General features: G+C 33.3%; 4 protein-coding genes across 4 annotated transcripts; 2 read left to right on the top strand and 2 right to left on the bottom strand.

Moving 5' to 3' along the window:
- The first annotated feature begins 5,012 nt into the window (after window positions 1–5,012).
- On the top strand, window positions 5,013–9,440 carry LOC120267377. Its single transcript, XM_039275015.1, has 6 exons — window positions 5,013–5,152; window positions 5,377–6,406; window positions 6,499–6,693; window positions 6,778–8,105; window positions 8,163–8,556; window positions 8,688–9,440. The coding sequence occupies exons 1-6, from the start codon at window positions 5,013–5,015 to the stop codon at window positions 9,438–9,440; spliced, it is 3,840 nt and encodes a 1,279-aa protein (XP_039130949.1).
- Window positions 9,441–12,330: 2,890 nt separating this feature from the next.
- Window positions 12,331–14,349, top strand: LOC120266373. Its single transcript, XM_039273998.1, has 2 exons — window positions 12,331–12,652; window positions 14,253–14,349. The coding sequence occupies exons 1-2, from the start codon at window positions 12,334–12,336 to the stop codon at window positions 14,279–14,281; spliced, it is 348 nt and encodes a 115-aa protein (XP_039129932.1). The 5' UTR covers window positions 12,331–12,333; the 3' UTR covers window positions 14,282–14,349.
- Window positions 14,350–18,166: 3,817 nt separating this feature from the next.
- LOC120266632 lies at window positions 18,167–20,035 on the bottom strand. The gene is made up of 3 exons (XM_039274275.1): window positions 19,732–20,035; window positions 18,837–19,019; window positions 18,167–18,749 (listed from the first exon to the last, which is right to left on the bottom strand). The coding sequence occupies exons 1-3, from the start codon at window positions 19,969–19,971 to the stop codon at window positions 18,384–18,386; spliced, it is 789 nt and encodes a 262-aa protein (XP_039130209.1). The 5' UTR covers window positions 19,972–20,035; the 3' UTR covers window positions 18,167–18,383.
- Window positions 20,036–21,995: 1,960 nt separating this feature from the next.
- On the bottom strand, window positions 21,996–24,302 carry LOC120267375 (cytochrome P450 87A3-like). Its single transcript, XM_039275014.1, is given in 9 exon segments — window positions 21,996–22,086; window positions 22,179–22,309; window positions 22,517–22,623; window positions 22,729–22,807; window positions 22,925–23,014; window positions 23,095–23,361; window positions 23,440–23,589; window positions 23,685–24,009; window positions 24,118–24,302. Coding segments are annotated over 9 exon segments (1,425 nt in total).
- Window positions 24,303–24,826: the final 524 nt, after the last annotated feature.

Genomic DNA, 24,826 nt, shown 5'->3' with positions numbered 1-24,826 from the left:
CTTACTGATACAATTCTTTCAATTAAAATACCTGGTGGAGAAATAATGGATCCAAGTGAAAAAGCGCATTACATTTTACATCTACATAAAAGCATAAAAGAAAAGTGACAATATTCACTAAGAATACCAGGCTTCTTCACTGTGGTCATTTGCGTCATTGCATAAACCAAGCCCAAATTCATTTTTGGCTAGCTTGGAATGCAAGATGCCCCTGAAGGCTTCTTCCAAATGACAGTGTTACCATCCACAACAATGAGTTCATAGCACAAATTAAAGTGACTGCCAAGGATTGGAGATCAGCCCATTCTTTATCTTGTTTAGGCCATTGCACAGGTGGGCCACAGATGACAAGGTATCCACCGGTCTACTTCAATAAAATAAGTACCATCTGCAATTGAGGATTCATGGGATAAATACCAAGGGAAAGATAACCTGTACACAGGGAATGCAGCTCCATGCAAGACATAATGAGGATGAGGATACTCACTGTAAGCAGTAAAGGGGATCAGACATCGAGAACAATGAACCAGGTCAAAAGAATATACTGCACAGCTCCATCAGGGAACATAGTGCCGCCACCAGGGAAGATGAAGTATGAACCTTCTTCTTTCAATTCATCCAGCCTTGATGACCTTTCCTCTCTGCAATTTTATTATATGGCATGTTGTCATGCCATATCTGCAGGCCCAAAAAACATATTTTTATTTTTTCCCCTATACCTAATCAAATTTAATCACAAGGTCTAACACAACATGAGATAAAGAAAAAAAAAAAACTAAAAATCGAAACTATATTGAGTGTGGAGTGTGGTGGGAAGTTGGAGATGTATCATGCATCAATACTAGTCAACTTTATGAAAATTTCAAATAATTCCTTATAAAATACCTACAGGCCAACCTTATATACAAACAACAACAGAAGTCATGAGAAAGGCATTTTGTAGAGCCACACACAAAAAGAGCCGTTGACTAGCATGAGTAGTAAATAATGACAAAATGAATAAAACAAACCATAAGCTTGTTATTAGATTTTGTGTATATTACATCAAGAAAAGAAACGATACATTATTCCACATGTGCTCTCAAAATATCAAACCTATTATTCACAGTGAAATCCTCCAATTAAGAAAACTACCTCGATCAAGTTTTAATTTATTTATTATTATTATTATTATTATTATTATTTTTTTGCCAATTTTCAATTCAATTCAAAAATTATGGTCTACTACCCATATGGATAGTCCAGTCTGTATCAACAGGGAACTTGGTAACTGAACATTCAAACAGAAGCTGAAAAAGAAAATGGAGAGAAACTCATCTTTGCTGCAAAACATCCGACACTAGAGATGGCAATTTGTACCCTACCCGACGGGAGTATCAGTACAGTACTCGGTCAAAGAGGGTATTACCCTCTTTGACCGAGTACTGCACTGGGTAAAGGTATTACCCAGTTAGTTTTTGAGCGGATGCAGGGTCGTGCAGGGTATGCCCCTCACCCTACCCTGCACCTTACCCTTACCCCTTACCCGTTGAAGAGGGTACGTGTAAAAACCAAGACCTGCACCTGCATTCCTTACTCCTCTCATATATATATATATATATATATATATAATTTTTTTTTATTAAACTAAACATTTACTCACAATTTACTCAATATCTATTTTCATGGTGATTAATTTGAAAATAATACTTCAAATTTTCTCTTAATATATTATTTTAAATTTTATTTAATTTCTATATTTATATTTGATAATATTATCAAAATTGAATTTTAGATATATATATTAAGAATCATAATTAAATTAAAAAATAAACAAATATAAAAAATAATGTTATAATAATTTATTCTATAAATTATAAGAACATCATGAAAAATAAGATACTAATAAAAAATCAATTGGATATAACTTATGAGAATTACTTATAATGTTTTTTTATATTGAAAATCTTACTAGATATTTATAAAATTTGAAGCTATATACAATATAAGTAATAGATATATGAAACAATTTTAAACAAAAACCAAGATGGTTAAACATGAATAAAACAAAAGATAGAGGTTACCATTGAGTCCTAAATAGACGTCATTTTTATGTGATTATATAATTTAAGATAAACAAATATATATCAACTTGTAACTTTGAATTTATGGACATGTGTTTAAAGATTGTAATATAATGTATAATTAATTTATTTTTATTATTATTTAAATTTAATTCGATAATTTGAACAACGGGTAAGCGGGTACCCTGCGGGTATACCCATACCCTGCGGGTAAGGGTAAGGGTATGATTTTTTTTACCCTGAAGGGTACGGGTAAGGGTACGGGTATGGAGTAGGGGTTACGGGTACCCTGCGGGTAAGGGTAAGGGTATGATTTTTTTTACCCTGAAGGGTACGGGTAAGGGTACGGGTATGGGGTAGGGGTTACGGGTACGGGTAAGGGTTTTGGCGTACCCTGCCCATACCCTACCCATTGCCATCCGTATCCGACACCATCTGAACGCCTACTGGTGTGCACTATATCTAACATAGCAGCATATTTCCTTTTTTATTTTTTAATATGTAAATTTTTAAGGTTTAGGGCGTACACTAGGTAAAGTTTTGTCTCTCCTAAACATTCAAACAGGTACCAGGAAAAGAAAATGGAGGGAAACTAGTCCCTCATACAAAACATCCAACACATTACTAAAATTGCAAAATCTGAGCTACTAGCATGCACTTATCTAATATATATTTTAGCATTTTTTTTTATAAAATATGTAAATTTATGTGTAGTGTACACTAGGCATAGTTTTGTCTCTCTTGGATGTTTTTCTTAGTGACCTGGACACAAATTTTGGTTTTTTTGTGCACAAACAACGAAATGCTCCGCAATCAACTTGCTCAAAAAAACAAATATATATATCAAATCAATGGTCGCACATGACTCCCAGACATTCCATAAAATAAAATACGTTAATTAAGGGCATAAATTAATTAACTGTTAAGCTTAATTAACGACAAAGATAAAGAACCTTATGTAGACTCTCAGGGCATTTCCAACCCAACACCCAAATCCCAAATTTGAGGTGGGATTTGGGTGTAGAGTACTCCAACCCACGCCCAAATCTTATCCAAATTTGGGTTTTGCAACAGTGCAACCCCAAATTTGGGGTCTCACATTATTTCTTATTTTTTAAATATATTTTTTATTTTTTATTTTTTTATTTTTTTTATTATTGTAATGAAAAATATAAAATTATTAATCCATTAATATAATTATAAGTAGTTATTTATAATATTAATTTGTGTGTAATTAATTAATAATCAATAATAATTATTATTTAATTAATAAATAAAATTGTTAATTATTAATATATAATAAATTTATAAAATAGGAATAGTTGAAATTTAATGTGTAACCATAACTATCATCAACAAATATGTGAATGTAACTTTTACCCTCACAAACCAAGAAACTATCAGGTGACAGAGTAAGGGGTTCCGTCTTCCTGCTCTCTTTCTCCTCTGTGTCTCCCTTTCCGGTGTTTTCTCTTCAACCTCCTTCCCCCCTTGCCATGGCAAACGGGGGGCAGATAGATGACCATTCAAAGCAACTGTTGACTAGGTCTTGGGCTCAAATCGCTTCCCAAGCCACTCGCACTGTTACTAGCTCTCCCCTTCATAATCCAGCGATTTTTGATAAAATCAAGGCGTCTTCTTCGCAGTTCGTCCTGGTGGATGATGAAGCTCTTGGTAAAGCTTGTATGAAGTTTCAGAATGCTCTCTATGGTAAGTTCTTTGGCAAGCCCCCGTCCTTTGAGCAAGTGAAGCTGATCTTGCTGGCGAAATGGGAAATGGGCTGATATCGGCAAGGTTTGAATTTCCGATCTCCCGAATGGCTTTCTCTTAATCCGTTGTGGATCTCATATGGTCATGCAGAAGCTCCTTCAGGATGGTCCTTGGTCCATCAATGGCATCATACTTCAGCTCTCTCCTTGGAAGCCGTTTTTTGAGCCGGTGTTTGCCAAGCTCAACACGGCGGCCATCTGGGTTCAACTTCATAACCTTCCTGTAGACTTTTGGGATGGTGAGACTCTTGAGTCGCTCACCGCTCATCTTAGCCCTTTACTAAAGGTGGATGATCTTTTACTATTTCGTTAGCTCGGTCCAAGTTCGCGAGAGTTTGTATTGAAATCAACCTTTCGAAACCTCTGTGTCGTGGCTTTTGAGTTGTCGATAGTTCTCATCGTGTCTTTGTTTTGGTTTTGTATGAGAGGCTTTCTACGTTCTGCTACTCTTGTGGGATGGTCAGACATGGGTCCATCTCGTGTCCTGGAGTGGCGGCAACTGGAAACAGCGGATCCACTCCACCCCTCCGTTCTCAACGGGGGTCGGCGGTAGGTTCTGGCTCAATTACAAGTGTTGTTGCTCGGACGATGGGCTCGGACGATGCTATTCCGGATTCCTCAATGAATGATGTCTCAATGGAGCCTCCCGTTCCTATCTCAGAGTCGGAGTTTGGCCCTTGGATGCTAGTCGCTCACCGGCGTGGTCGCGGGCGCGGTCGCAGTGATAGGCCACGTGCTAATCACGTGACTGCAGTCGAGGCAGCCGAGAAGCATCTTGATGGGACCAATGTCAGAGACTCAGGTAGTGGGGGTATACGTGGCGGCTTCAGAGCTAGGGGTAAGGGTAGCTTGTTTGTCTCACGTACTCCTCGTTCTGAGATTCTTAATGGTGAGGTAACCTCTCCTGCAGACTCTACTCTGCATATGAATGTTCCGCTTGTCAGTGGCATGTCTTCTCTCTCTCACGACCCTAACGTTCTCTTTTCTGGGGACCCCAGCAGTGCTTTTCCTACGGACCCCAAACCTGCCTCATCTCGGGATATGGTTTCTGACATTATCTCTGACCAGCAGTCCGACCCTATGCCCCATGTTTCACCTACTCCCCTTGGGACTCACAACCCATGCTTCTTTTCCTTTGAACTCTCCTCTGGGAACGGATGACTCTATCCCCTCTCATTCGATGATTATTGATCGCGTTTCCACAGCCCTTCGAGGAGAACCTCCTGATGCTGAAGTTGATGATGCAGAAGAGTCTTTGGAGGAGAGCAGTGATGAGATGACTGACGGTGAAGAGCCTGATGACTTGATGACCCTAAGTCAGTGTCAATCGGAAGCGAGGCGGGATGCTCTGATTTGAAAAGGCTCGCAAGCTGCTATGCCTTCTCTCAAGAAGGGCAGGGTTGAGCTCCCAGGGAATGGGGCTTAGTGTTTGATTGGTCTTAGATGCTAGGCGCAATCTATCTCTCTATGATTACACTCTTTATTTTTGCGTGGTCTTTTCTTTTGTCTATGAGTATGTTCAAAGCTATTTGTTGGAATTACAGGGGAATTTCTGCGAGGGATACCTCTAACCAAGTTACTAAACTCATCCGAAAGCATAAGTTATCCATGATTTGTCTTTCGGAAATGAGAGCCGATGAAACCCGGGTTAATCTCTTCTGTCGTCGTCTTCCTAGTTCTTGGGATTGGACGGCAATCCTTGCAGAGGGGTATTCAGGTGGAATTCTGGTCGCTTGGCAGAAATCTCTCTGTAAGGTTACTCCAATTGCCATTTCTAGGCGTGCTCTGCATCTCATTATCTCTTCGGATCATATGGGTAATTGTATTATTTCTGTTATTTATAATTCTTCTCATTTCCATACTCAATGTTCTTTGTGGAATGAGTTGTCCAGGATCTCCCCTGTGTTGGTTCCGTGGCTTATTATTGGTGACTTTAACGCCATTTGTAATAGGGATGAGCATATGGGTGGTTCTTATTCCTATTATGCTCGTAAGGCCCGTCACTTTGTTGATTTTATTGAGAATAATAATCTCCTCGATTTGCATTTCTCTGGTCCCAGGTTTATTTGGTGCAATAAGCAATCTGGGACGGCTAGGCGTTGGGCCCGTCTTGATAGAGGATTGATTAATTTGGATTGGTCTTCGAAGTGTAATTCGTATACTCTTAAGCATCTTCCTAAGATTTTTTCTGACCATGCTCCTCTTTTGCTTATTATTAGGTTTGCTAATAGTTATTCTCGTAGTCCATTTCGTTTTAATAATTACTGGCTGGATTATGTTGGTTGTCATTTGGCAGTCCGCAGAGCTTGGGAGTTCTCTCCTAATGGTAATCCTCTTCATTCATTTACTCATCTTTTATCTCGTTCCCACTCTAATATTTTGAATTGGTGTAAAACTGGTCTAACTAATCTTGATTCTGACATTCGTAGCATTGAGAATGTTATTTCTACTTTGGAGTTGGCTGACTCTCTTGATGTAGAGTCCCAGGTTCATTTAGAGGAGATGTATGCTAGATACCCTTCTCTCAAGAGACAAAACACCAAAAAATGGGCCCAGCGTGCGTATCTGAATTGGGTTTGTGATATGTCACCAAAAAATGTGACAATAACTCCAAATTCTTTCACAATGTCACTCGTATTCGCAAGCACTTTAATTCCATATCCCAGGTACGAGATATGTCTGGTACTTTAATTTCCGATCGCACTGGTATTGAGAATGCTTTTATGAATTTTTACTCTCATCTCTGGTCGAGCTCTCCTATTGATTCTTTCTCTAGTATTTTGAATGATCTTCCTAATGATCTCCCCCATCTGTCGACTCTTGATTGTGACTTTTTGATTAGTAATGTTTCTCGGGAGGAGGTTCAATTGACTGTCTTTGATCTTCCTTTGGGTAAGAGTCCGGGTCCTAACGGGCTTACTGCTAAGTTTTATCATTTTTTCTAGGCTGATATCGGTGATAGTCTTTTTGCTGCTATTAATCATTTCTTTACTAACTCTACTTTGCCGAGTTCTTGGGGTAAAACCTTTATAGCCCTTATCCCTAAGAAAGATAATCCTAGCTCCATTTCTGACTATCGTCCTATCTCCTTATGCAATGTTTGTCTGAAGGTTATTTCTAAAATTCTGGCCAATCGCCTGAAGCTTGTTCTCCCAAGTCTCATCGAGCGTGAACAAGCTGGGTTTGTTTCGGGTCGCTATCCCTTTGATAATATCATAGCCTTGCAGGAAGTTGTGCATACCTTGGAAAATGATTGTAAAAACCCCCCTAGGATGTTAATTAAGATAGATGTGGAAAAAGCTTATGACACCATTAGCTGGAGTGCAATTCTTGCTACTCTCATCAAAATGAATTTCCCTTCTATTTGGATCTCTTGGATAAAAACTTGCCTCACTTCTGCCTTTTTTGCTTTTCTTATCAATGGCAGTCACACCCCCTGGATTAGCTCCTCTCGTGGTATTCACCAAGGAGATCCTATCTCGTCCTATCTTTTTATTCTTGTTGCCCAAAATTTTACTTTCATGCTTAATTATGTCCTTACCAATGGTCTGATTCCAGGGTTCGATAATCGGCTTAGAATTAATTTTAATCATCTTATGTTCGTTGATGATCTTGTGATCATTACTCATGCCTCCAGAACTGCTGCTAGGTCTATCAAGTTTTGTTTGGATTTTTTTGGTAGAGTTTCTGGTCAATTTCCTAATGCCTCTAAATCTGCTATCTATTTCCCTTCTTGGATTAATAAGCATATGGCCTCTAGAATTCAGTCTATTCTTGGGTTTTCGGCTGCCTCCTTTCCTTTTAAATATTTAGGGATCCTTATATCTCCTAAGCGTATGGCTAAAGCAACCTTTAATGTTCTTACTGATAATATTAAGTCTCGTTGCTCTAGATGGATGCATTCCAAGCTTTCCCCTGCTGGTAAAGCTGTTCTTATTAACTCTTCTTTGTTTTCCCTTCCCATCTACTATCTCTCAGTTTATCCTATCTATGATTCTATCTTAATGGAGATTAATAGAATTGTTAGGAGATTCTTTTGGAGCAAGAGTAGCAATGGAAAGGGCATCCATGCTGTTGCCTGGAATGAACTCACCATTCCTAAACCTGAGGGGGGTCTTGAAATCAGAAACCTTGTTCTTGCTAAACATTCCCTTATGGCTAAAAATATCTTTAAGTATCTCAATGATGATGACTATTTCTGGGTTAACATTTTGCATGTTAAATATGGTTTGTTTAATGTTTGGAGGGACCCTATCCCGGCGGGCTGTTCTTGGTTTTACAGGGGGCTCTGTTATTCTGCTTCTAAATTAAAATCTAATATGTGAGTTAGCTCTGTTAACCCAGAACAAACTTCTTTGTTGCATCATCCTTGGTGTTCTGAAATTCCTTTCTCATTAAAGCCTACATACATCAATATGTCTTTGGACCTTGTATCCTTGAATGTTGCTGATTTCTGTAACAATGGACCGTGGGATTTTCAGAAGCTTGCTCTGTTATTTGGTAATTGTTTGGATGATTTTCTCCCAACTCTAGCCATTATTGATGATACTAACTGCAATCATTGGGTTTTGTCTCATAATGCTCAGAAATGCAGTATTTCGGCTAATGTCTATCAGTGTTTGAATTGTTCCCGGGTTGGGGCTGATAGCTGGGTTGGTTGGCAGAAGCTTTGGGGGTTAACTGTGGCACCTCATGTCAAAATTTTTTATGGCTTTCTTTCAAGGGTAGAGTTAGCACATCTGAATATTTATATGCTATCAACTTGGGTCCCCGCAGCCTGTATGCCATGTGTAATCTGGCCTATGAATCCATTGAGCATTTGCTTTATACTTGTTGTAAGGCCCAGCTTGTTTAGAGCCTTGTCCAAGATAAGCTTAATGTTGCTATTTCATTCCCTGCTGGCTTCCGTTTTAGAGAGTGGCTTATTTGTGCTTCTAATAATACCTATGTTAAAGCTGTTGTCGTCGCCACAACATGGTTTATCTGGAAGAATCGTTGTGATAGAATTTTTTGGAATTACTCTGTTTCCAGTCAGGTTATCATTTCTCGGGCTATTGCCCATGCTAGGGATTTTTCACTTGTTCATGCTGATCAGTTTGGGTGGCGGTTGCTCCTTAATAATTTCACTATGAATGATGGTCCTTTTCTATTCATTGCCAGCTTCTGGAGTGAGGCTTCTGAGGTAGGCGGTGCTGGTTTATTTTGTGTTTCCACTAATTGTTCTGGGTTGGTTGCAGGTGCTTGTCCTATTCATGCCATAAGCGAAGCGGAGCCAAACTTATTGGCAATCAACCTTGCTCTTCAAGCCATGGTGGACACTGGGATCATGATCAGGCATCTCTTCATCACGTCCCCTGCTGCTGCCAAATCGCTCTCTTCAAACCACATCTCTATCCGGAGTCTTCAAACTTGGATCCTCGGCATCAATCTTCTCTTGAATACCGCGGGGCATCCTTGTGTGCATGTTATTCTTAAGCTTTGGGCCTCCCCTGCATTCAAGCTAGCATCCTTTGCTATCAATTTGCACATGCTGACTCTGTTCTTCCAGGGACAAGACTTGCCGCACTGGGTTATGTTAGCCTTCCGTAAGGCTGGTTTTGTTTTTTGATCTCTTTTGTTTTTTCTTTTCTTGGTTGTATTTACTTTGTTGCTTTGTTTTGGTTTTCACTTTGGTTGCTTGTAATATTGAACTCATTGTAACTTTTACTTTTTATTAATAAAATCAGCTCTCTGAGCTCTTCCCCTAAAAAAAAAAAAAACAAATATGTGAATGTACAAGAGACATATGATGGTATAGGAGACACATGAGTGTACAATTTTTTAAGTTATATTTTTTAATAAATTATTTATAAATTATAATTAATATTTAATTAATTTATTGTTGAAATGATTAATTTCAAATATCTTTATTAAATAATAATACAATAATATATGAAAAGAATATTATAAAAATATTTTTTTTAGTAAAATTTAAAATTTGTGATTGGAGTAAAATTTTTTTGTAACAAATTTGAGATTTGGAATAGAGATTTGGGATTGTGAGTTGGAGATGATCTCAGGCCACGGCACCGGAATCTTGTTCCCATTCGGCGGTGGCACAAGACAAAGCGGCAACTCATCGGGCTCCGGGCAGTGGCGTTCCCTATAAAAGTTCATCTCCCGGCTAAGCTGGCTGTTCCGGCGAGGATCCTCACAGGGCATCTAATCAACCTCGTCAACAGGGCAAGTAGGGATGACAGGACCAACGGCGGAGCGCTGGGAACGCGGGGAATCAAGTAGGGAGAGAACACGCTCGCGTTGGCGGGGATCGGAGGAATCAGAGCGTGCCAGAGCGAGGGGATCAGAGGATGAAGAAGATGATCACAGCGCCAAATAAGGCGATGGAAACGAGGTGAAGCACCATCCACGCGCGCGGCGGCGGGAGGTTGACATGGCCCATGGGGCGATGATCGGCCGCCTGGATTGGGATCTAGAGGCGAGGGTTTAGAGAAGAAGAGAGTGTGAGCGTGAGAAGGAGAGTGAGCTCCATTGAAGAAGGGATCTGGATCGGAGTTATAAGGCCGCTGACATGACGGTGTTGTGGGCCTGGGCATGGGCCTGGGCCGGGCTAATTGTAGTGGCATTGCTGTAAATATGTGTTTTTGTGTGCACTCTCCTGGTAAATTCGAATGTTTTGCGTGTTTATTTATTAATTGCCGGGCTCAGATTTTGATGGGAAAATTGCTTTTAAAATATTGTAATTTTCTTTTATCATCGTTTAAATATTTTATTTTTAGAATTTGAGCAAATATATATATATATATATATATAAAGAGGGGCTCGTGATTTGTGAACATTCAAAGAGTATCCCCATATGACAAATGGTGGATGCAAATAAAATTTAACGGTGGGATTTTGTTATATCATTATTACAATCAAGATTCAATGGTTAAAATTTAAATATGGTTTATCTCATTTTTTTTATTGTGTAACTGTTTATAAAATAATGAGAAGAACTATTTCATTCTAGTGAAATCATAATATTCAAATCTAACAGTTGAGAGCGGACTTGTGTTGATGTATTATTTATAAATGTATATGGAATGATATTGTTATTGTCTGGGTAAATGCTACCATTCAAGTATATAATTTAATTAATAAAATTAAAAATTTTACCGATTAATGGTAAATTAAAAGGCTAATCGACCAAAAAACCCAATGAATTGTAAAATAAAAAAATTTGAAATTTAATTGAAAGAATATTGGGAAGTGACAAGAATGATGCATTCCTTTACCTAACTTAAATCATAAAATATATGGGATTTTTTATTTATGGCATTAATATATATAAGTTTTGATTTTTGCGAGGATAAGTAGCTGCTAATAGAATCTTTGCTCCCATGTTATGTTTGATGTTGGATTGAGTAATTGTGTTACTTCTAGACTAAAACATGATTTGGATTTGGGTGGAAGGATAGAGTATTCTAGTGTTGGTCTTTGAAACTAGTTTTTTTCCGCAATGAGCACTTAGACGATTAAAAAAAAAAAACAAAGGCTTGACATGCCCCGATAGAGCAAATAAAAATAAGGCCTATGCACACATGGGCGCTGAGACCACACGCATGCAACTACTATATATTTACACATGATTCGAATTATCGTCACTTGTGAAGGAGAGCTCTAATGGGGACCCGGATACCAAGAATATCTTTATTGTACATGAACCCCCCAACTAGTGCCAGAGTACTTTTTGCATTCTATTAAAATACTCCCTCCGATTTTTTTAATTGTCAACTTTACTTAATTCACACTGATTAAGAAATCGATTAAAGTCAGTTAGTTATTTAAATTTTATAAAAAATTTTATTTATTTTTCAAAATTACCCCTATTTAAAACTCTATTAAAACTACCCATATTTCATTTCTTACTCATTAGAGTAGTTTTATAAATATGCTTCGCATTAAATGATTTATTTGTTGGAAATGCAAAGCACATTTTAAAATAATATTGAAAATGTGTTTCTACTATTGAAAAATTAAAAACATCTATTAGTAAAATGGTTGACTGGTATTATTGAAAATTATATCAATACATTAAATAAAGGATAAAATTAAAAAAAAATTAATGTTGTACAAAATTTCTAATATGACAAGTAAAAAAAAAAACATAAAAAAGCTCTAAAATGTGACAACTAAAAAGAAACGGAGGGAGTATTAATTAAACATGACCGGATATAAAAAAAATTCAAAATACATGGACTATAAATTAAATGAAAAAAATATATGATAAAAAAATATTCAAAGAGTTTTATAATTTTCTCATAAAATTACAAACCAATTACTTAAACTAATATTTATCACCTTGATATAGATGCTTAAAAACTTCAAATCATTCATCCCCAATGAAGAAGAACCCACAACATGTGGCACACCAACAAAACGCTTACGCCAACGACTCCCACTTCTTTAAAGTTAAAACCTCATTCAATCCATAATCATTTCACCATCTAGAAAAACAAACAATGGCTTTCACTTCAAAAACTTACATTATTCCTACTATTACCATAACTCTTCTCTTCCTGTATTACACCATGGCAATGTACTGTGATGTCATAAGTTCTCTACTGTATAGCTGTGAAAATTTCATAGTTTATGGTCCACCGGAAATGGCAGTGAGTTCAGAGTGTTGTGGTGGATTGCTTCATCTTGCAAACATTAGTGGCGAGTCCATTTCTTTGATTGATGATTATGGGCCTAATGCTACCACCATTGCTAGTCTTCCTGGACTTTGCCATATGTTTATCTTGGTTTTCCCTTCGACCCAAACATCAACTGCAATAAGTAAGTTTTTTTTTTAATGTATCCGTGTGCTATTTAAAATGGATAATCTCAAACGTTTATTGTTATTTTAGATGTTATTAATATTAAAAATCACTAAAGTTCAACATTTATAGATGCTGCTGTTTTAGCTTTTTGTGGTTTTTTTATCTAGTGTATTACTTTTGGTGGTGACCGTTAGTGATCTTTTTGTTTGTGTTGTCGTTGTTTTATTGTGTTGTTTCTTTATTTTGTTCCGGTTTTTCTGACTCCTATTTTTGTTAATAAATTTGTAATTTTTTTATTTAATATATATATATATATACATATATTATATTAAAATCAATATGTTTAAAGAAACTCGGTGATACTCCCATTTTTTTTCTCCCATTGATGGTCTTTATTAATAAGGGATTCTAATGATAAAAGTTATAAATCATAAAATTTAATTTGAATTTAAATCTAAATTAATATCATTATCATAGGATTCTGATTAACAGCGAGTTTTTCACTTTTGTTTGGTTGTATATGAGAGTTTTGAAATACCCGCTGGAATTTGTGTGATTTGTTTAATTGACTACCATGATATTATATATATATTATTACATTATCTTTACACATTTTAAACAATGGTTTTTTTTTTTTTATTTTAATTAGATTGTTTGATAAATTTTATTTTCATTTTTCATTTTTTTCTTAAAAAATATTAAACATGGTTTATCAATAGTAATAATAAATTCAAAAATCAGATGGAAAACATAATAAAATAAAATTAAGCAATTTATTAGCTTTTAGTGTTTAATTATGTGATCCCAATGCCTAATATTTATAATTTTTTTATTTGTCACTTGAAAAAAATATCAAAATTAGTTATTTACTATTTTTCATGGTTCATTGGGCCATCTCTAACCGAGCTCCAAATGGGTTGGAGATGCTCTGATCTTCAACCGAGTGCCACGAGTTTTTTTTTCTTCTATTAAATAGTTGTTTAATAAAATTTGAGCCATTAATTTACAATTTTAATCTATTTTTAGCCACATAAATATACATCATTATAAAATGTATACTTATAATTTCATAGTTTAATCAAATTAATAATTTATTATTTAAGTTTATATTTTTTTAATTAATAAAAAATAAAAAATTATAAAAAAATAAATACATTAAAATTAGGACAAATTAAGTGAGCAATAAAATAAAAACATACAAATTATTATTGACAGCAATAAAAAAACCTACAACACTGGATAAATTGTGAATATATAAAATTATGAAATGGGAAGAATATTCTTATAATATTATATTTTAGAGTTAAAAATAGAGTTGCTGGTTGAAAAGACTTTCATTATAAAAACTGTATTTTTGTATACTTAAGTTTTAGTTATAGAGTTTTGGGTTGGAGCCACTTTTTAAATTTCTATATTTCTTTATTACAGTGTGTGGTTTTTTATCCAATTTTTTAAATAAATATAGAAAAAGGGAAATGTTATTTTGTGAAACTTTGGTTATTAATATTTTGTGAAATGTTATTCCGTTTGCCATGGCCATTTGCATAGATGTTTATTTATTATTATATTGTGAAGCTTTGGGAAATGTTACTCACATGTGCATTTTTATATTGCAGCATATTTTGACCAAGATGGAATGAAGTAGTAAATATGGAGTTGTGAGGAGTAGGTCTTGGCCATCTCCAACCCAAAATTCTATATTTAGTGCTTCAGTACTCAAAAATACAGCTTCTACAGTGAAAAGTTTCTCTAACCATCATCTCTATTTTTAACTCTAAAATAGAATATTCTAAGAATATTCTTTTTTATTTCACAATTTATATATTCATACTATCCACAAATTTAATCATCTTTAAATCTTTTTCTCTTTTAACCATTGAATTATTTAAAATATGATATTAATTTTTATAATTATTATAAATACTTATTAAATATAAAATAAAATTCAATTGGTTAAAAAATGTAAATACCAAAACAAATATTACATTAATTACTTAATAAAAACATATCATACAAACAAGCACCATTGGTAAAAACAACATATTATTGGAAACTAGAGTAACACATAAGTTTTTAATTATCTTCGTTATTTGCATAGCGCAACCATAAATGTTCAATCAAGGCATTGCGAAGTGCAATATGAGCGTCTTTGTCCTTAATTTTCCTGTAACGACCAAGAAATTGTTCAAATCGAGCATCTTCATCTTGTACCAATTCAACTACTGGGGTCGTTAAAATTAAATTATAACTTATTAATTTAATTAAATTATAAAGTTATAAATATAAATTGTAAAGAAATAAAACTAAAATTTAAAAAGAATTAAAAATCAGAAAATCAAAACCGAAATTCAAAACAGAAATAAAAAATAAAAAATAAAAAATAAATTTAAAAAAATTAAAATCGAAATTTAAAACAAAATTAAAAAAGAATTAAAAACAAGGAAATCAAAATCGAAATTAAAAACAAGAATAAAAAATAAAATTAAAAACAAGAAAATCAAAATCGAAATTAAAAACAAAAATAAAAAATAAAATAAAAAACAAAATACCGCTGCTACAGTGGCGCGCAATATCCTGCGCACCACTGTAGCAAAATTTAAAATTGGCGCAGGGAATGGCGCCCGGTTGGAGCCATCCATGCGCCAAATTAAATGTTTCATGGCAAATGTGGAGCACCGTTGGAGATGCTTGAAGGGTAAAGAAGAAAGAATCTTGCATTGTGTTCAATAACTTCACTTTGTAGTTTAAAAAAAAAAAAATTATATATATATATATATTTATTTCAATATATATATTTTCCTTCATTTTGTTTACACTGAGAAATACCGAAATACTTAGTGGTGAATAAATTTACATTTATGAATTATAATTCATGGATGAGCTTTTGAACATAAAAAAAATAAATAAATTTTACTATAGAGCTCAATAAGATTTGAGTTAAAACTCAAACATGCTCTCAAAGGGAGAATAAGGGAAAAGAAAGAATTATATATATAATATTATTTTCAAATTTAAAATTTTTTTAATTGTTTGAAGTGTTATTAGGTATTTTGCAAAATCAAAAAATATTTAGGGTACATGCAACGTTAACAAATACCTTGAGGTGCTTGACACTAATTTTTATCTTCCCACCAAGAGTTACAATCTAATTGTCCATGGTTAGTTTTGATTTGATTTTTATTTGTTTATCAGTTCTTTTTCGGCACATCTCTAACACAATTTGATTGATTTATTTACTTTTTAAAATTTACTAATTATCTTAATATCTCCATATGATACGTCATCGCCACTGAAGTAAAAAAACCCAAAGAATCTTTGAAAGCCCAAAATTCTTTCAACTTTATTTTATTTAATTAAAATTTAAAACCTGTTATATTTAACTTTTAGCATATATATAGAGGGCTCTTACTCTACCAACATTTGTTGGATTGAAATCATGTGTTTATTTGATTAGATTTGAAAGCCAAAGGATTTTAGAAATTCTTTGTTTGTTTCAAATGATTTTAATTTAGTTTGCATTTTCAAATCCAAAAATTATGGAATTATGTTATTCAGCCAAAATTGCCGAATTTCTAAATCATATCCGGTGAATCTCTTACATGGGATTCACGTATAAGTATAAATATTAATTATATTAATTACTCATAATATTAATTACACTATAATTATATTTTATAAAATATTAAATAAAATATAATTATAGTGCAATAAATATTAGTAATATAATATATAATTGATATATTATATTATATTAATTAATAAATTATATTTTAGTATAATAAATTGCGTATATATTAATTATATTAATTACTTATAATATTTGAAATTTGAATTCATATTAATTACATTAATTACTAATAATATTAATTACACTATAATTTTATTTTATAAAATAGTAAATAAAATATAATTATAATGTAATTAATTTTAGTAATATAGTATATAATTGATGTATTGCATTATATTAATTATTTTAATAAATAATTAATATATTATACTTGATTATAATAAATTAAGTATATATTAATTATATTAATTACTCATAAGATTTAAAATTTGAATTCATATTGATTATATTAATTACTCATAATATTTGAAATTTAAATTCATATTTGTATAAAATAAAATGTATATTTTATAATATATATTAATTATCACATAAGACCTGAGACACATGTTTTCTAAATTCAAATTTATAAATCTCTCCAACTAACTACAAAATTCTGTGATTTAGCATTATAAATACATCTAACCAAACAATGGATTTAACTCTCCTGAATTTTTAAATATAAAGATTTATAAATACAAATCTACTGTATTTTCAACTACATTAAACCAAATACCCAAGTTTTATTAAATAGTCTTTTACAGTGCAAAACAGTTGGAGGATAAAAAGTGGGATAAAAAGTACTCTCATCTCAATAGTTTGATCAATAATTCTACAATGAATCATAATCTCAACTACATCAAACCAAACACCCAAATTTTATTAAACAGTGTTTTCGCACAGTGCAAAACAATTGTAGGATAAAAAGTGTGATAGAAAGTACTCTCATCTAAATAATCAATAGTTCTACAATGAATCACAATCGTTAAACTTTATTTGCATCAATCCCCAGTTATAAACGCAACAACACCCACTTGACACATTTGAGTGCGAAGACAGGATTATAGGTACTATTTATCATACCTTTGACATGCCTTTCTCTCCTTTTTAAATACATATAACAACTACCCATATATATATTTTACCAATAGCCCTTTGGGTAAAATTTTTATGTTGAGAATAACCTTAAATCAGGCTTCAAAACCCATGTAATGTGAAAACACATGTGCTGGTTGAGCTTCCTTACGTTTATGCATATCCGTTGCATTTGTCATATATATAAGAACTTTAAATGATAATTTCCATTTAGAAAGATTTTTTAAAAATAATTTTCACAAATAATAATAATAATAATTATTATTATTATTATTTTTTATTTATTTTTTAAACAAAAGCGATAAGCGCTTAATCAGAGACATGCACGTATGTGGAGCAAAGCTTAATATCACTTTGTGCCTTTACCTTACACAGACATGAGATTCGATCTTAGGTCCTCTCCAAAACAAATATTCTACGCAAAGAACTCGATACTAATTGACCTAACGGCCATTAGTTAATAATTTCTTTTAGCTCTTGAAAGGTTTGAAACTTCTTAAACACCTCCTCTCACATTTGAAACAATCCCTTTTTTATATATACACTTCATTTTCAGTCACTCCAACTCGCTCAATTTTTTCTATCTTACAACATATAAAACACATAACCATATAAGTTTTTACTAAATAGGTTAACTTTTTCGTTTTATATTTATTTTTTTTTAATTTAATATCTGACCTACATTTTAATGAAAAATAAATTGTGAAAAAAAGCCATTTTGAGAATACCTAAATTTGTTATGATCAAATATACATAAATGAAATTTCCAAGTGGTTTTTGGTAATTACATGTGATAATAATAACAACAACAGACCTTCCTTTTAATCTTATAACTGCAAGATAATATATTAATCTGTTCTCAATTTCTCTCATTCTCTGATATAATAAATCAGCCACTAAATTGGAACACAGAGAAAACATTCAACAAAGTTACAAAACAGAGCAGAAACAGAGCCAAGCTAAACAAACATCCATTCAAACTATACTCACAAAAACATACATCAAAACCACAAACCAAACCACCTCTAAAATTCACAAACCATCATCAAATTCTAATTGGCATTCCAAACCTATCCAACCTGCCAGATCCCTGATAACAAGCTCCATTACCAAATTTAGCATGCACAGCCGAAGAATTCGAACAACATGATGATGTAGCCGAAGAACAAGTCCTCTGTGAACTCTGAGACCTCAATTTCACCAGCAGCTCCTTTGGCCTCTGTTTCGGCACACTCTGCGCCCTGACCTTCGCCTGGAATGACACAGTATTCCCCATGTAACTCGGACAATGTTCAAATTCATCACTGAAAAGCCTTCTCCTACATTCATTCTTTGATTTGATCCACCCATCAATCCATGAATTACTAATCCTCTGTTGATAAGCCTCTGTTTTTTCCGGTGTCAAAGATTCCTGCATGATTCATGTAGGTATAATTCAGTGAGAGTTTGTGAAGTTTATGATCATTTGAAGTGTTTGGAGATTGAGAATGTGGTGCACTGGATTGGAAAGAGGACGGGAGCTCTTGTTTGCGTGGCGGGCATGCGCACGAAGCTGGGCCTGAGCACGAACTAGTGCTTGCATGCACCGGAGTGTCTCCGCGGTTTGTTTTCGCACAATGTGGCCTTTCACTAATGCCTGCAATTTCACTAGACCTTTCAATGCTTTGAGTGCTCTTCTTGCCTGAAAATGCAGAGGAATTAGAACAAGATACAGTTATAACAAGCATGAACTTTACCAAACAGAGCAATAGTAAAGTAGAAGAAGATACAGTGATAACAAATGATGAAACCAATTGATGATAAAGTAGATCAAGATAGCAGAATTGGAGGTGATCATCTTGACTTCAAATGCAAAAGAATTAGAAGAAGATATAGTGATGAGAAATGAACCCCATTGATGACAAAATAGAGCAACAAAACCAGGATTGAAGTGGCATGCACATCCATCACAATCATGCAATAAAATTAGAAGAAAAAGGAGATCTTTTGCCCACTGATCTCAGTGCTTTCTTTGTTTTATAAAATCATGCAATCATTTTAAAAGAAAAAAAAGGAGAGTTTTTTCCCCTTAATTTCAACTGCAAAGGAAGTACTAAATTAGAAGAATATACAGTAATAACAAAAGTGCAACAGAAACAAGCTAAAAGCCAAAAGATTAGAAGGTGAAGAAGATATACATCAATGGCGTTTAAATTCAGCAAAATGGCAGCTTTGAAGTGACAAGCAAATCCATTAAAATCACGCAATCAAATTAAAAGAAAAAGGAGAGTTTTTTCCTCACTGCAACACGGAATTTGGATCTTGAACAGTAAAATTAATCAAAAAAGGAAACTTTAACTTTTCTTCAATTCAAAGAAAATTCAAAACAGAAAAAGAAAAATCCAAACTTTTACCAAATAACCACGAAATGAAGCTTGGATCTTCACTGCTGCCCATTCTTCACGTTTACTGATGCTCGCCGCCGGTAGCTTCATCGGCGGCAGTGACGCCGTGGGTGGTTTGGGATTGATTTCAGGAATGGACTTGACAAAGCTCCATCGCTTCTTCTGTTTGGCTGGGATCTGGTTCTCCGCCGCCGAGATAGGCTTCCTTCCGTTGATGAGAGCCTTTAGCCACCTCGTTGCTTTGACCATCGGTTAACTCACCGCCGGTTTTCACACACCGCCATTGAAATCCATGGACGGAGACGACGAGAGCTTGAAAGTAGTGTTGCCTTTGGGACGATGTATATATATATATATATAAAAGCAATGGATATATTTACATTTAGCCCCTCTAATCTTGCGAAATAACATCAAAAGTTGTTTTGCATATAAATCCCTCAAACATGTCATATTAGAGTGATATATCTCAACGTTTTTATATGTTTATCCAGGCCATCTCATTTTTTTATTAACACACAATCTTCTCTTTTAATTTAATTTTATTTGCGCTTGATGAATTTCACTTTTTTTTTGTTTTAGTAAAATTGAATTTTACTGTCTGTAAAAATTAATTTTCTAAAAATTACAAATATCTTTTAAAACTTTGAAAATAGTTATATATTATAAGTAAATCATTGATTTTTAATTTTAAAATAATAATAATAATGATTTTATTTTATTATTAATGATAAAGTGAATAAGTTATTATACATCGTTGTTTTTATATTTTTTTCTTTCAACTATACATTAAAAGAGAGTCGAACTCTTAATCTTTCGCATGAGAGTCAAGTGTCTTTATTGGTAAATTATAATCTCAAACTCTTTAATTATTTACATGAGAGTCAAGTGTTTTACTGCTAAATTATTATCTCATTGATCAGCGAAATATGTAATTAAATAGAGAATTTTTTTTTCAAATAAAATTAGTTTTGATAAAATCAGGATAGATATATAAAAAATAATAATAATAAAAGTCACATGCATAAATCCAAATGAACAATTATAAATTTGACCCTTTTTTTAGGAGCTGGTGTGTAAAAACTCGCTTGATTTTATTTTTCACAAAAGAAGAAAGGATTTTAACTTGTTCGCACACTTCTCCAAAAAGTGGAAGTAATTACAGCCAAGGGGTAAAAAGTAAAAACAAGAAAGCAATTATATAATTCCATGTTTTTAGAGGGCCTAAATGCAAAAAAACGTACGTACATAAAAGCGTTCAGTTGTACCGCCGTAGTAGGATAACAGAGAAACAGGACAAGCCATGATGCTTCGCATCGCCGTCCATATCTCTTAAAGCTCTGAAGAGATGAAGCCACGTGGATCACCAGGGCGGGAAAGGACCGTAGAGGGAACGAGAGCCGTTGGATCTTGATCGGACGGTCAGATTAGGTGGCAGGGTCACGTGAAACCTCGAATGAAGAGAAGGGTATTGGGTACGTTTAGTATCTTAGTACGGCGGTTCAGTTGAACGCTTTTTCTTTCTAAAGTACAGATAGCACTGGGGCTCTACATCTGTCTTGATTGGATTTGGTCCCAACAATCGGACGGCTGAAATTTGTGCTCAGTTTTGGCTTGGTTATTATTATTATTATTATTATTATTATTATTATTATTTAACAGATGATTTAAAAAAAAATTTAATAGTGATTTTAACTCAACATGTTTTTTTTTTGCATTTTAAAAAAATTATAAATATTTTAGTATAAATTATATATTAACATTGATGTGTAAATTTTTTTAAAGTTAGATGGTTGTTTATAAATTAAGGAAATAATTAATTATAGCCGGCATTTTTAGTTTATTCACAATTTAAATAACTATTAAATTAAATACTTAAGTAAGGAATAAATTTATATAATCACTCGTTCTATGGTAAAATATAATTATAATGATAATTTTATATAGACATCTAATATAATAAATATATAAAAGATAATAGTACATTGTAATTAAACAAATCTTTAACATTCATTTGAATTTAATTCAATTTGAAAGTTCTTAATTTCACTTGATAAAAAAATTTTCCATTTTTTTTCTTCTAAATTAATTAGAAGGATTGAAACCCAAATAACATGATATATATAAAATTCATCAACCATTACTTTTTGTTTTTCACTGTAATACACTTGAGTTCATTTCATACATAGAGTAAGTATTTTTCAACTTCTCTTTCTTACATACTTCCATACATTTGCATTCAAAACAAGAACACACATCAAAATTCTCCACCAATCTCATTCTCTTTTGTGTAGTTTAATGTGATAACCATCAGGAAATCTAAGCCCTGGAGTTCTCACTATATTTCCTCCCTTTATTGTTCTCCATCTTCACCAAAAACAAATAAATTAATTAAAAATTTTTTTTTTACCAAAATTTAACTATGATTAAAAGACTAATAATTAATTCTTTTCAAGTACCTGTATTTTGTAACTAAACAGTGAAGGAACACTGCCATTTGAAGCTTTGTGAACTCGGTTCCCACACAAAACCTCATCCCTCCTCCAAATGCCATGAAACTCTTTGTTCCACCACATAATTCTGATTTATTCTATAAATTTTCAAATTATATTAATAAATATTAATATAATAAACTCTCATTAAAAAAAATAAAAACTCTTTTTCAAAACAAAATTAAAATTTTTAACATATATACAAGGTTTAATTTAGAGCATGTTAATTTAATTGCGATGTTTATGAACAAAATCTTTTGACGCATCTAATATGGTATCAGAGCTTGCAATTGATAGATAAATACCTTCCACCGCCACGGATTGAACGTTAACGGATCCTTGTACATTTTTGGATTCAAATGAACTGCCGGGGGACAGACCATGACACCCCATCCGGCTGGAATCGTATATCCTAATCGAACAAGATAACAAATATATTTCAGTAATTGAACTTCCATTAATTATTTGATAATTAAGATCATCTGAAAGCATGCATGACATGCCATGCCATGCTCACCATTCACTTGTATATCTTTTAGTGCTTTTCTGAATATTCCTGGCACTATATTTGCCAACCTGACGGTTTCATTGATTATCTTCAAACAATCACAAAAAAGAAAAAGTGAAGACAAGAATCAGACATGATATTCGAAGAAAAATTTTATACGAATTGTTCAATGAATGATCACTAGGTTGATATATTGATAACATACTTGGAAAGTGAAGTTCATGGATTTGTACTCTTGCCATGTGATTCCTGAACTCAAATCCTCTCTTTTTCTGATAATCTTTTCATGTTCATCCTGTTTCACAAAATAGTTTAATTCTAATACTTCATTATTTAATTTTGATCATATATATATATATATATATATATAGTAACATATATACCTTCAGCTCTTCAAAGAGCTCTAGGATGATCATGGAGGAACTTAACAGCTAATGTGAGTGCTAAAGATGTAGTCTCAAAGCTTGCGAAAAGAAGCACGAACATTAAATCCAATGCTATCGTCTCCGTTAGAACAGTTCGTTCTTTTTTCAACTCTTCGATAACAAATTCGAAGAAATCTCCACATTCCTTTGAATCTGAATTATTATTCCTTCGCTTTATAAGCATACTCTTCAGCATTTCCATTGCTTTCTTCCGTCCCTGATCATCGACAGTCGAAATTAATAAATCATATTGAAAGATTTGAAGAAAAATGAAAACTCATGAACAAATATATACCTGAAGACATTTGTGATAAGCAGTGCCTGGAATGTCAATAGGGAAGGAGATGAGTCCTAGAATGAATGCCACAAAACTCTCTCTCAAATTCTCCGATGAATTCGAAGACTCATAGCTAATCAACTTCTTGGCAGTAAGATCAAATATCATCTACAAAGACATGAGATAACAAAACCATAAACAAAAAAACACATAAACTTCTATATATATATATATTACTTTATAGTATTAATTCAAAAACTCACAGTAGCTGTGGCTTCTTTAAGCTCAATGCTTGAAAATTGAGACCATGAATGAAGGCTTCTCCAAGCTGAAGCCTCAACTTCATGAATCAATGTTTCTTTGAGGCTTTCGGTGCCGAAGAGTTTGAGAACTAAGCTCTTGAGATATTTGTACATGAACCCATGCATTGAACCCACATTTTGTTTGCCAAATATTTCAGTGAATGTATCAGGATACCAACTCTGGAACAACCTTCCTTCTTGTTGGAAAACAAAGTGATTGAGCTCTGGATCAGTGGACACTATCACTGGCCTTCCAACCAAGTTTGTTTTGAACACAGGACCATACCTACATGTATATATAACCACATCAACACCTTCATTCATCTCATCAGAAACAAACTAGTTGCTAATAAAATAAGCATATATATATATATGTGTGTATATATATATGTACCTTTTCATTCTGTCTTTAATGAAAGGAGAGATATCCATGGAAGTGTTAGGAGAGAAGAACTGAAGAGTTTCTCCAAGAAGAGGGAGACCCATTGAACCAGGAGGTAGTTTGCCTTTGCATCTTGGATTCCTCCATCTATACACCCAAAGAAGAACCAAAATCATGACCAACATGGCAACAGGCATCATCTTATATATTATATATGAATAAAGAATGTAAAGCTAGAGGAAGGAGGGATGTATCAAAGCATGCATGAGATATGGTAGCACATGGACAGAGAGAGTAGGGTTTTAGAATGAGAAGAGAGAAAGATAGAGAAGGAGCTTAAATAAGCAAGGCAACAACAATGCATGATATAAAATTAATGAAAAAAAGAAGTATATATCAACTGTGGCTTTTGTTTATTATATATGCAGTTAAAATGCAGAAAGCTGGATAGTTAGTTAAAGATAAGAATAATAATAACTCTGTGTATCCCTTTTCCCCAGACCACAAATTGTTCCCGGTCAAGTGGAGATTTGTTTATATAAATTAATATACAAATATAGAAAGAAAAAAATTTATTAACTTTAGAACAAGTATATGGCATCACACCTACTGATTTCGTTATATATTGTATTAATATGAAAGAGAATGAGGAAAACAAGGGGTTGTTTCCTATTAATTTATTATATACTTGTTAATATAAAAAGACAGCTTACCATGATGT

The sequence above is a fragment of the Dioscorea cayenensis genome, chromosome 8, assembly GCF_009730915.1.
Source record: "Dioscorea cayenensis subsp. rotundata cultivar TDr96_F1 chromosome 8, TDr96_F1_v2_PseudoChromosome.rev07_lg8_w22 25.fasta, whole genome shotgun sequence".
Classification (NCBI taxonomy): Eukaryota; Viridiplantae; Streptophyta; class Magnoliopsida; order Dioscoreales; family Dioscoreaceae; genus Dioscorea; species Dioscorea cayenensis.
This window is presented reverse-complemented; position numbering and strand designations above follow the sequence as displayed.

Excerpts from the sequence above, each read along its gene's own strand:
- LOC120267377 (XM_039275015.1), top strand. The coding sequence starts at position 5,013 with ATGATTATTGATCGCGTTTCCACAGCCCTTCGAGGAGAACCTCCTGAT. Across the intron at positions 5,153-5,376 it reads GACTTGATGACCCTAAGTCA|GGGAATTTCTGCGAGGGATA; the intron begins GTGTCAATCGGA and ends TTGGAATTACAG. Across the intron at positions 8,557-8,687 it reads TTTATGGCTTTCTTTCAAGG|AGCCTTGTCCAAGATAAGCT; the intron begins GTAGAGTTAGCA and ends CAGCTTGTTTAG.
- LOC120266373 (XM_039273998.1), top strand. The coding sequence starts at position 12,334 with ATGGCTTTCACTTCAAAAACTTACATTATTCCTACTATTACCATAACT. Across the intron at positions 12,653-14,252 it reads CCAAACATCAACTGCAATAA|CATATTTTGACCAAGATGGA; the intron begins GTAAGTTTTTTT and ends TTTATATTGCAG.
- LOC120266632 (XM_039274275.1), bottom strand. The coding sequence starts at position 19,971 with ATGGTCAAAGCAACGAGGTGGCTAAAGGCTCTCATCAACGGAAGGAAG. Across the intron at positions 19,020-19,731 it reads CTTCATTTCGTGGTTATTTG|GCAAGAAGAGCACTCAAAGC; the intron begins GTAAAAGTTTGG and ends CTGCATTTTCAG. Across the intron at positions 18,750-18,836 it reads CCCGTCCTCTTTCCAATCCA|GAATCTTTGACACCGGAAAA; the intron begins GTGCACCACATT and ends TGAATCATGCAG.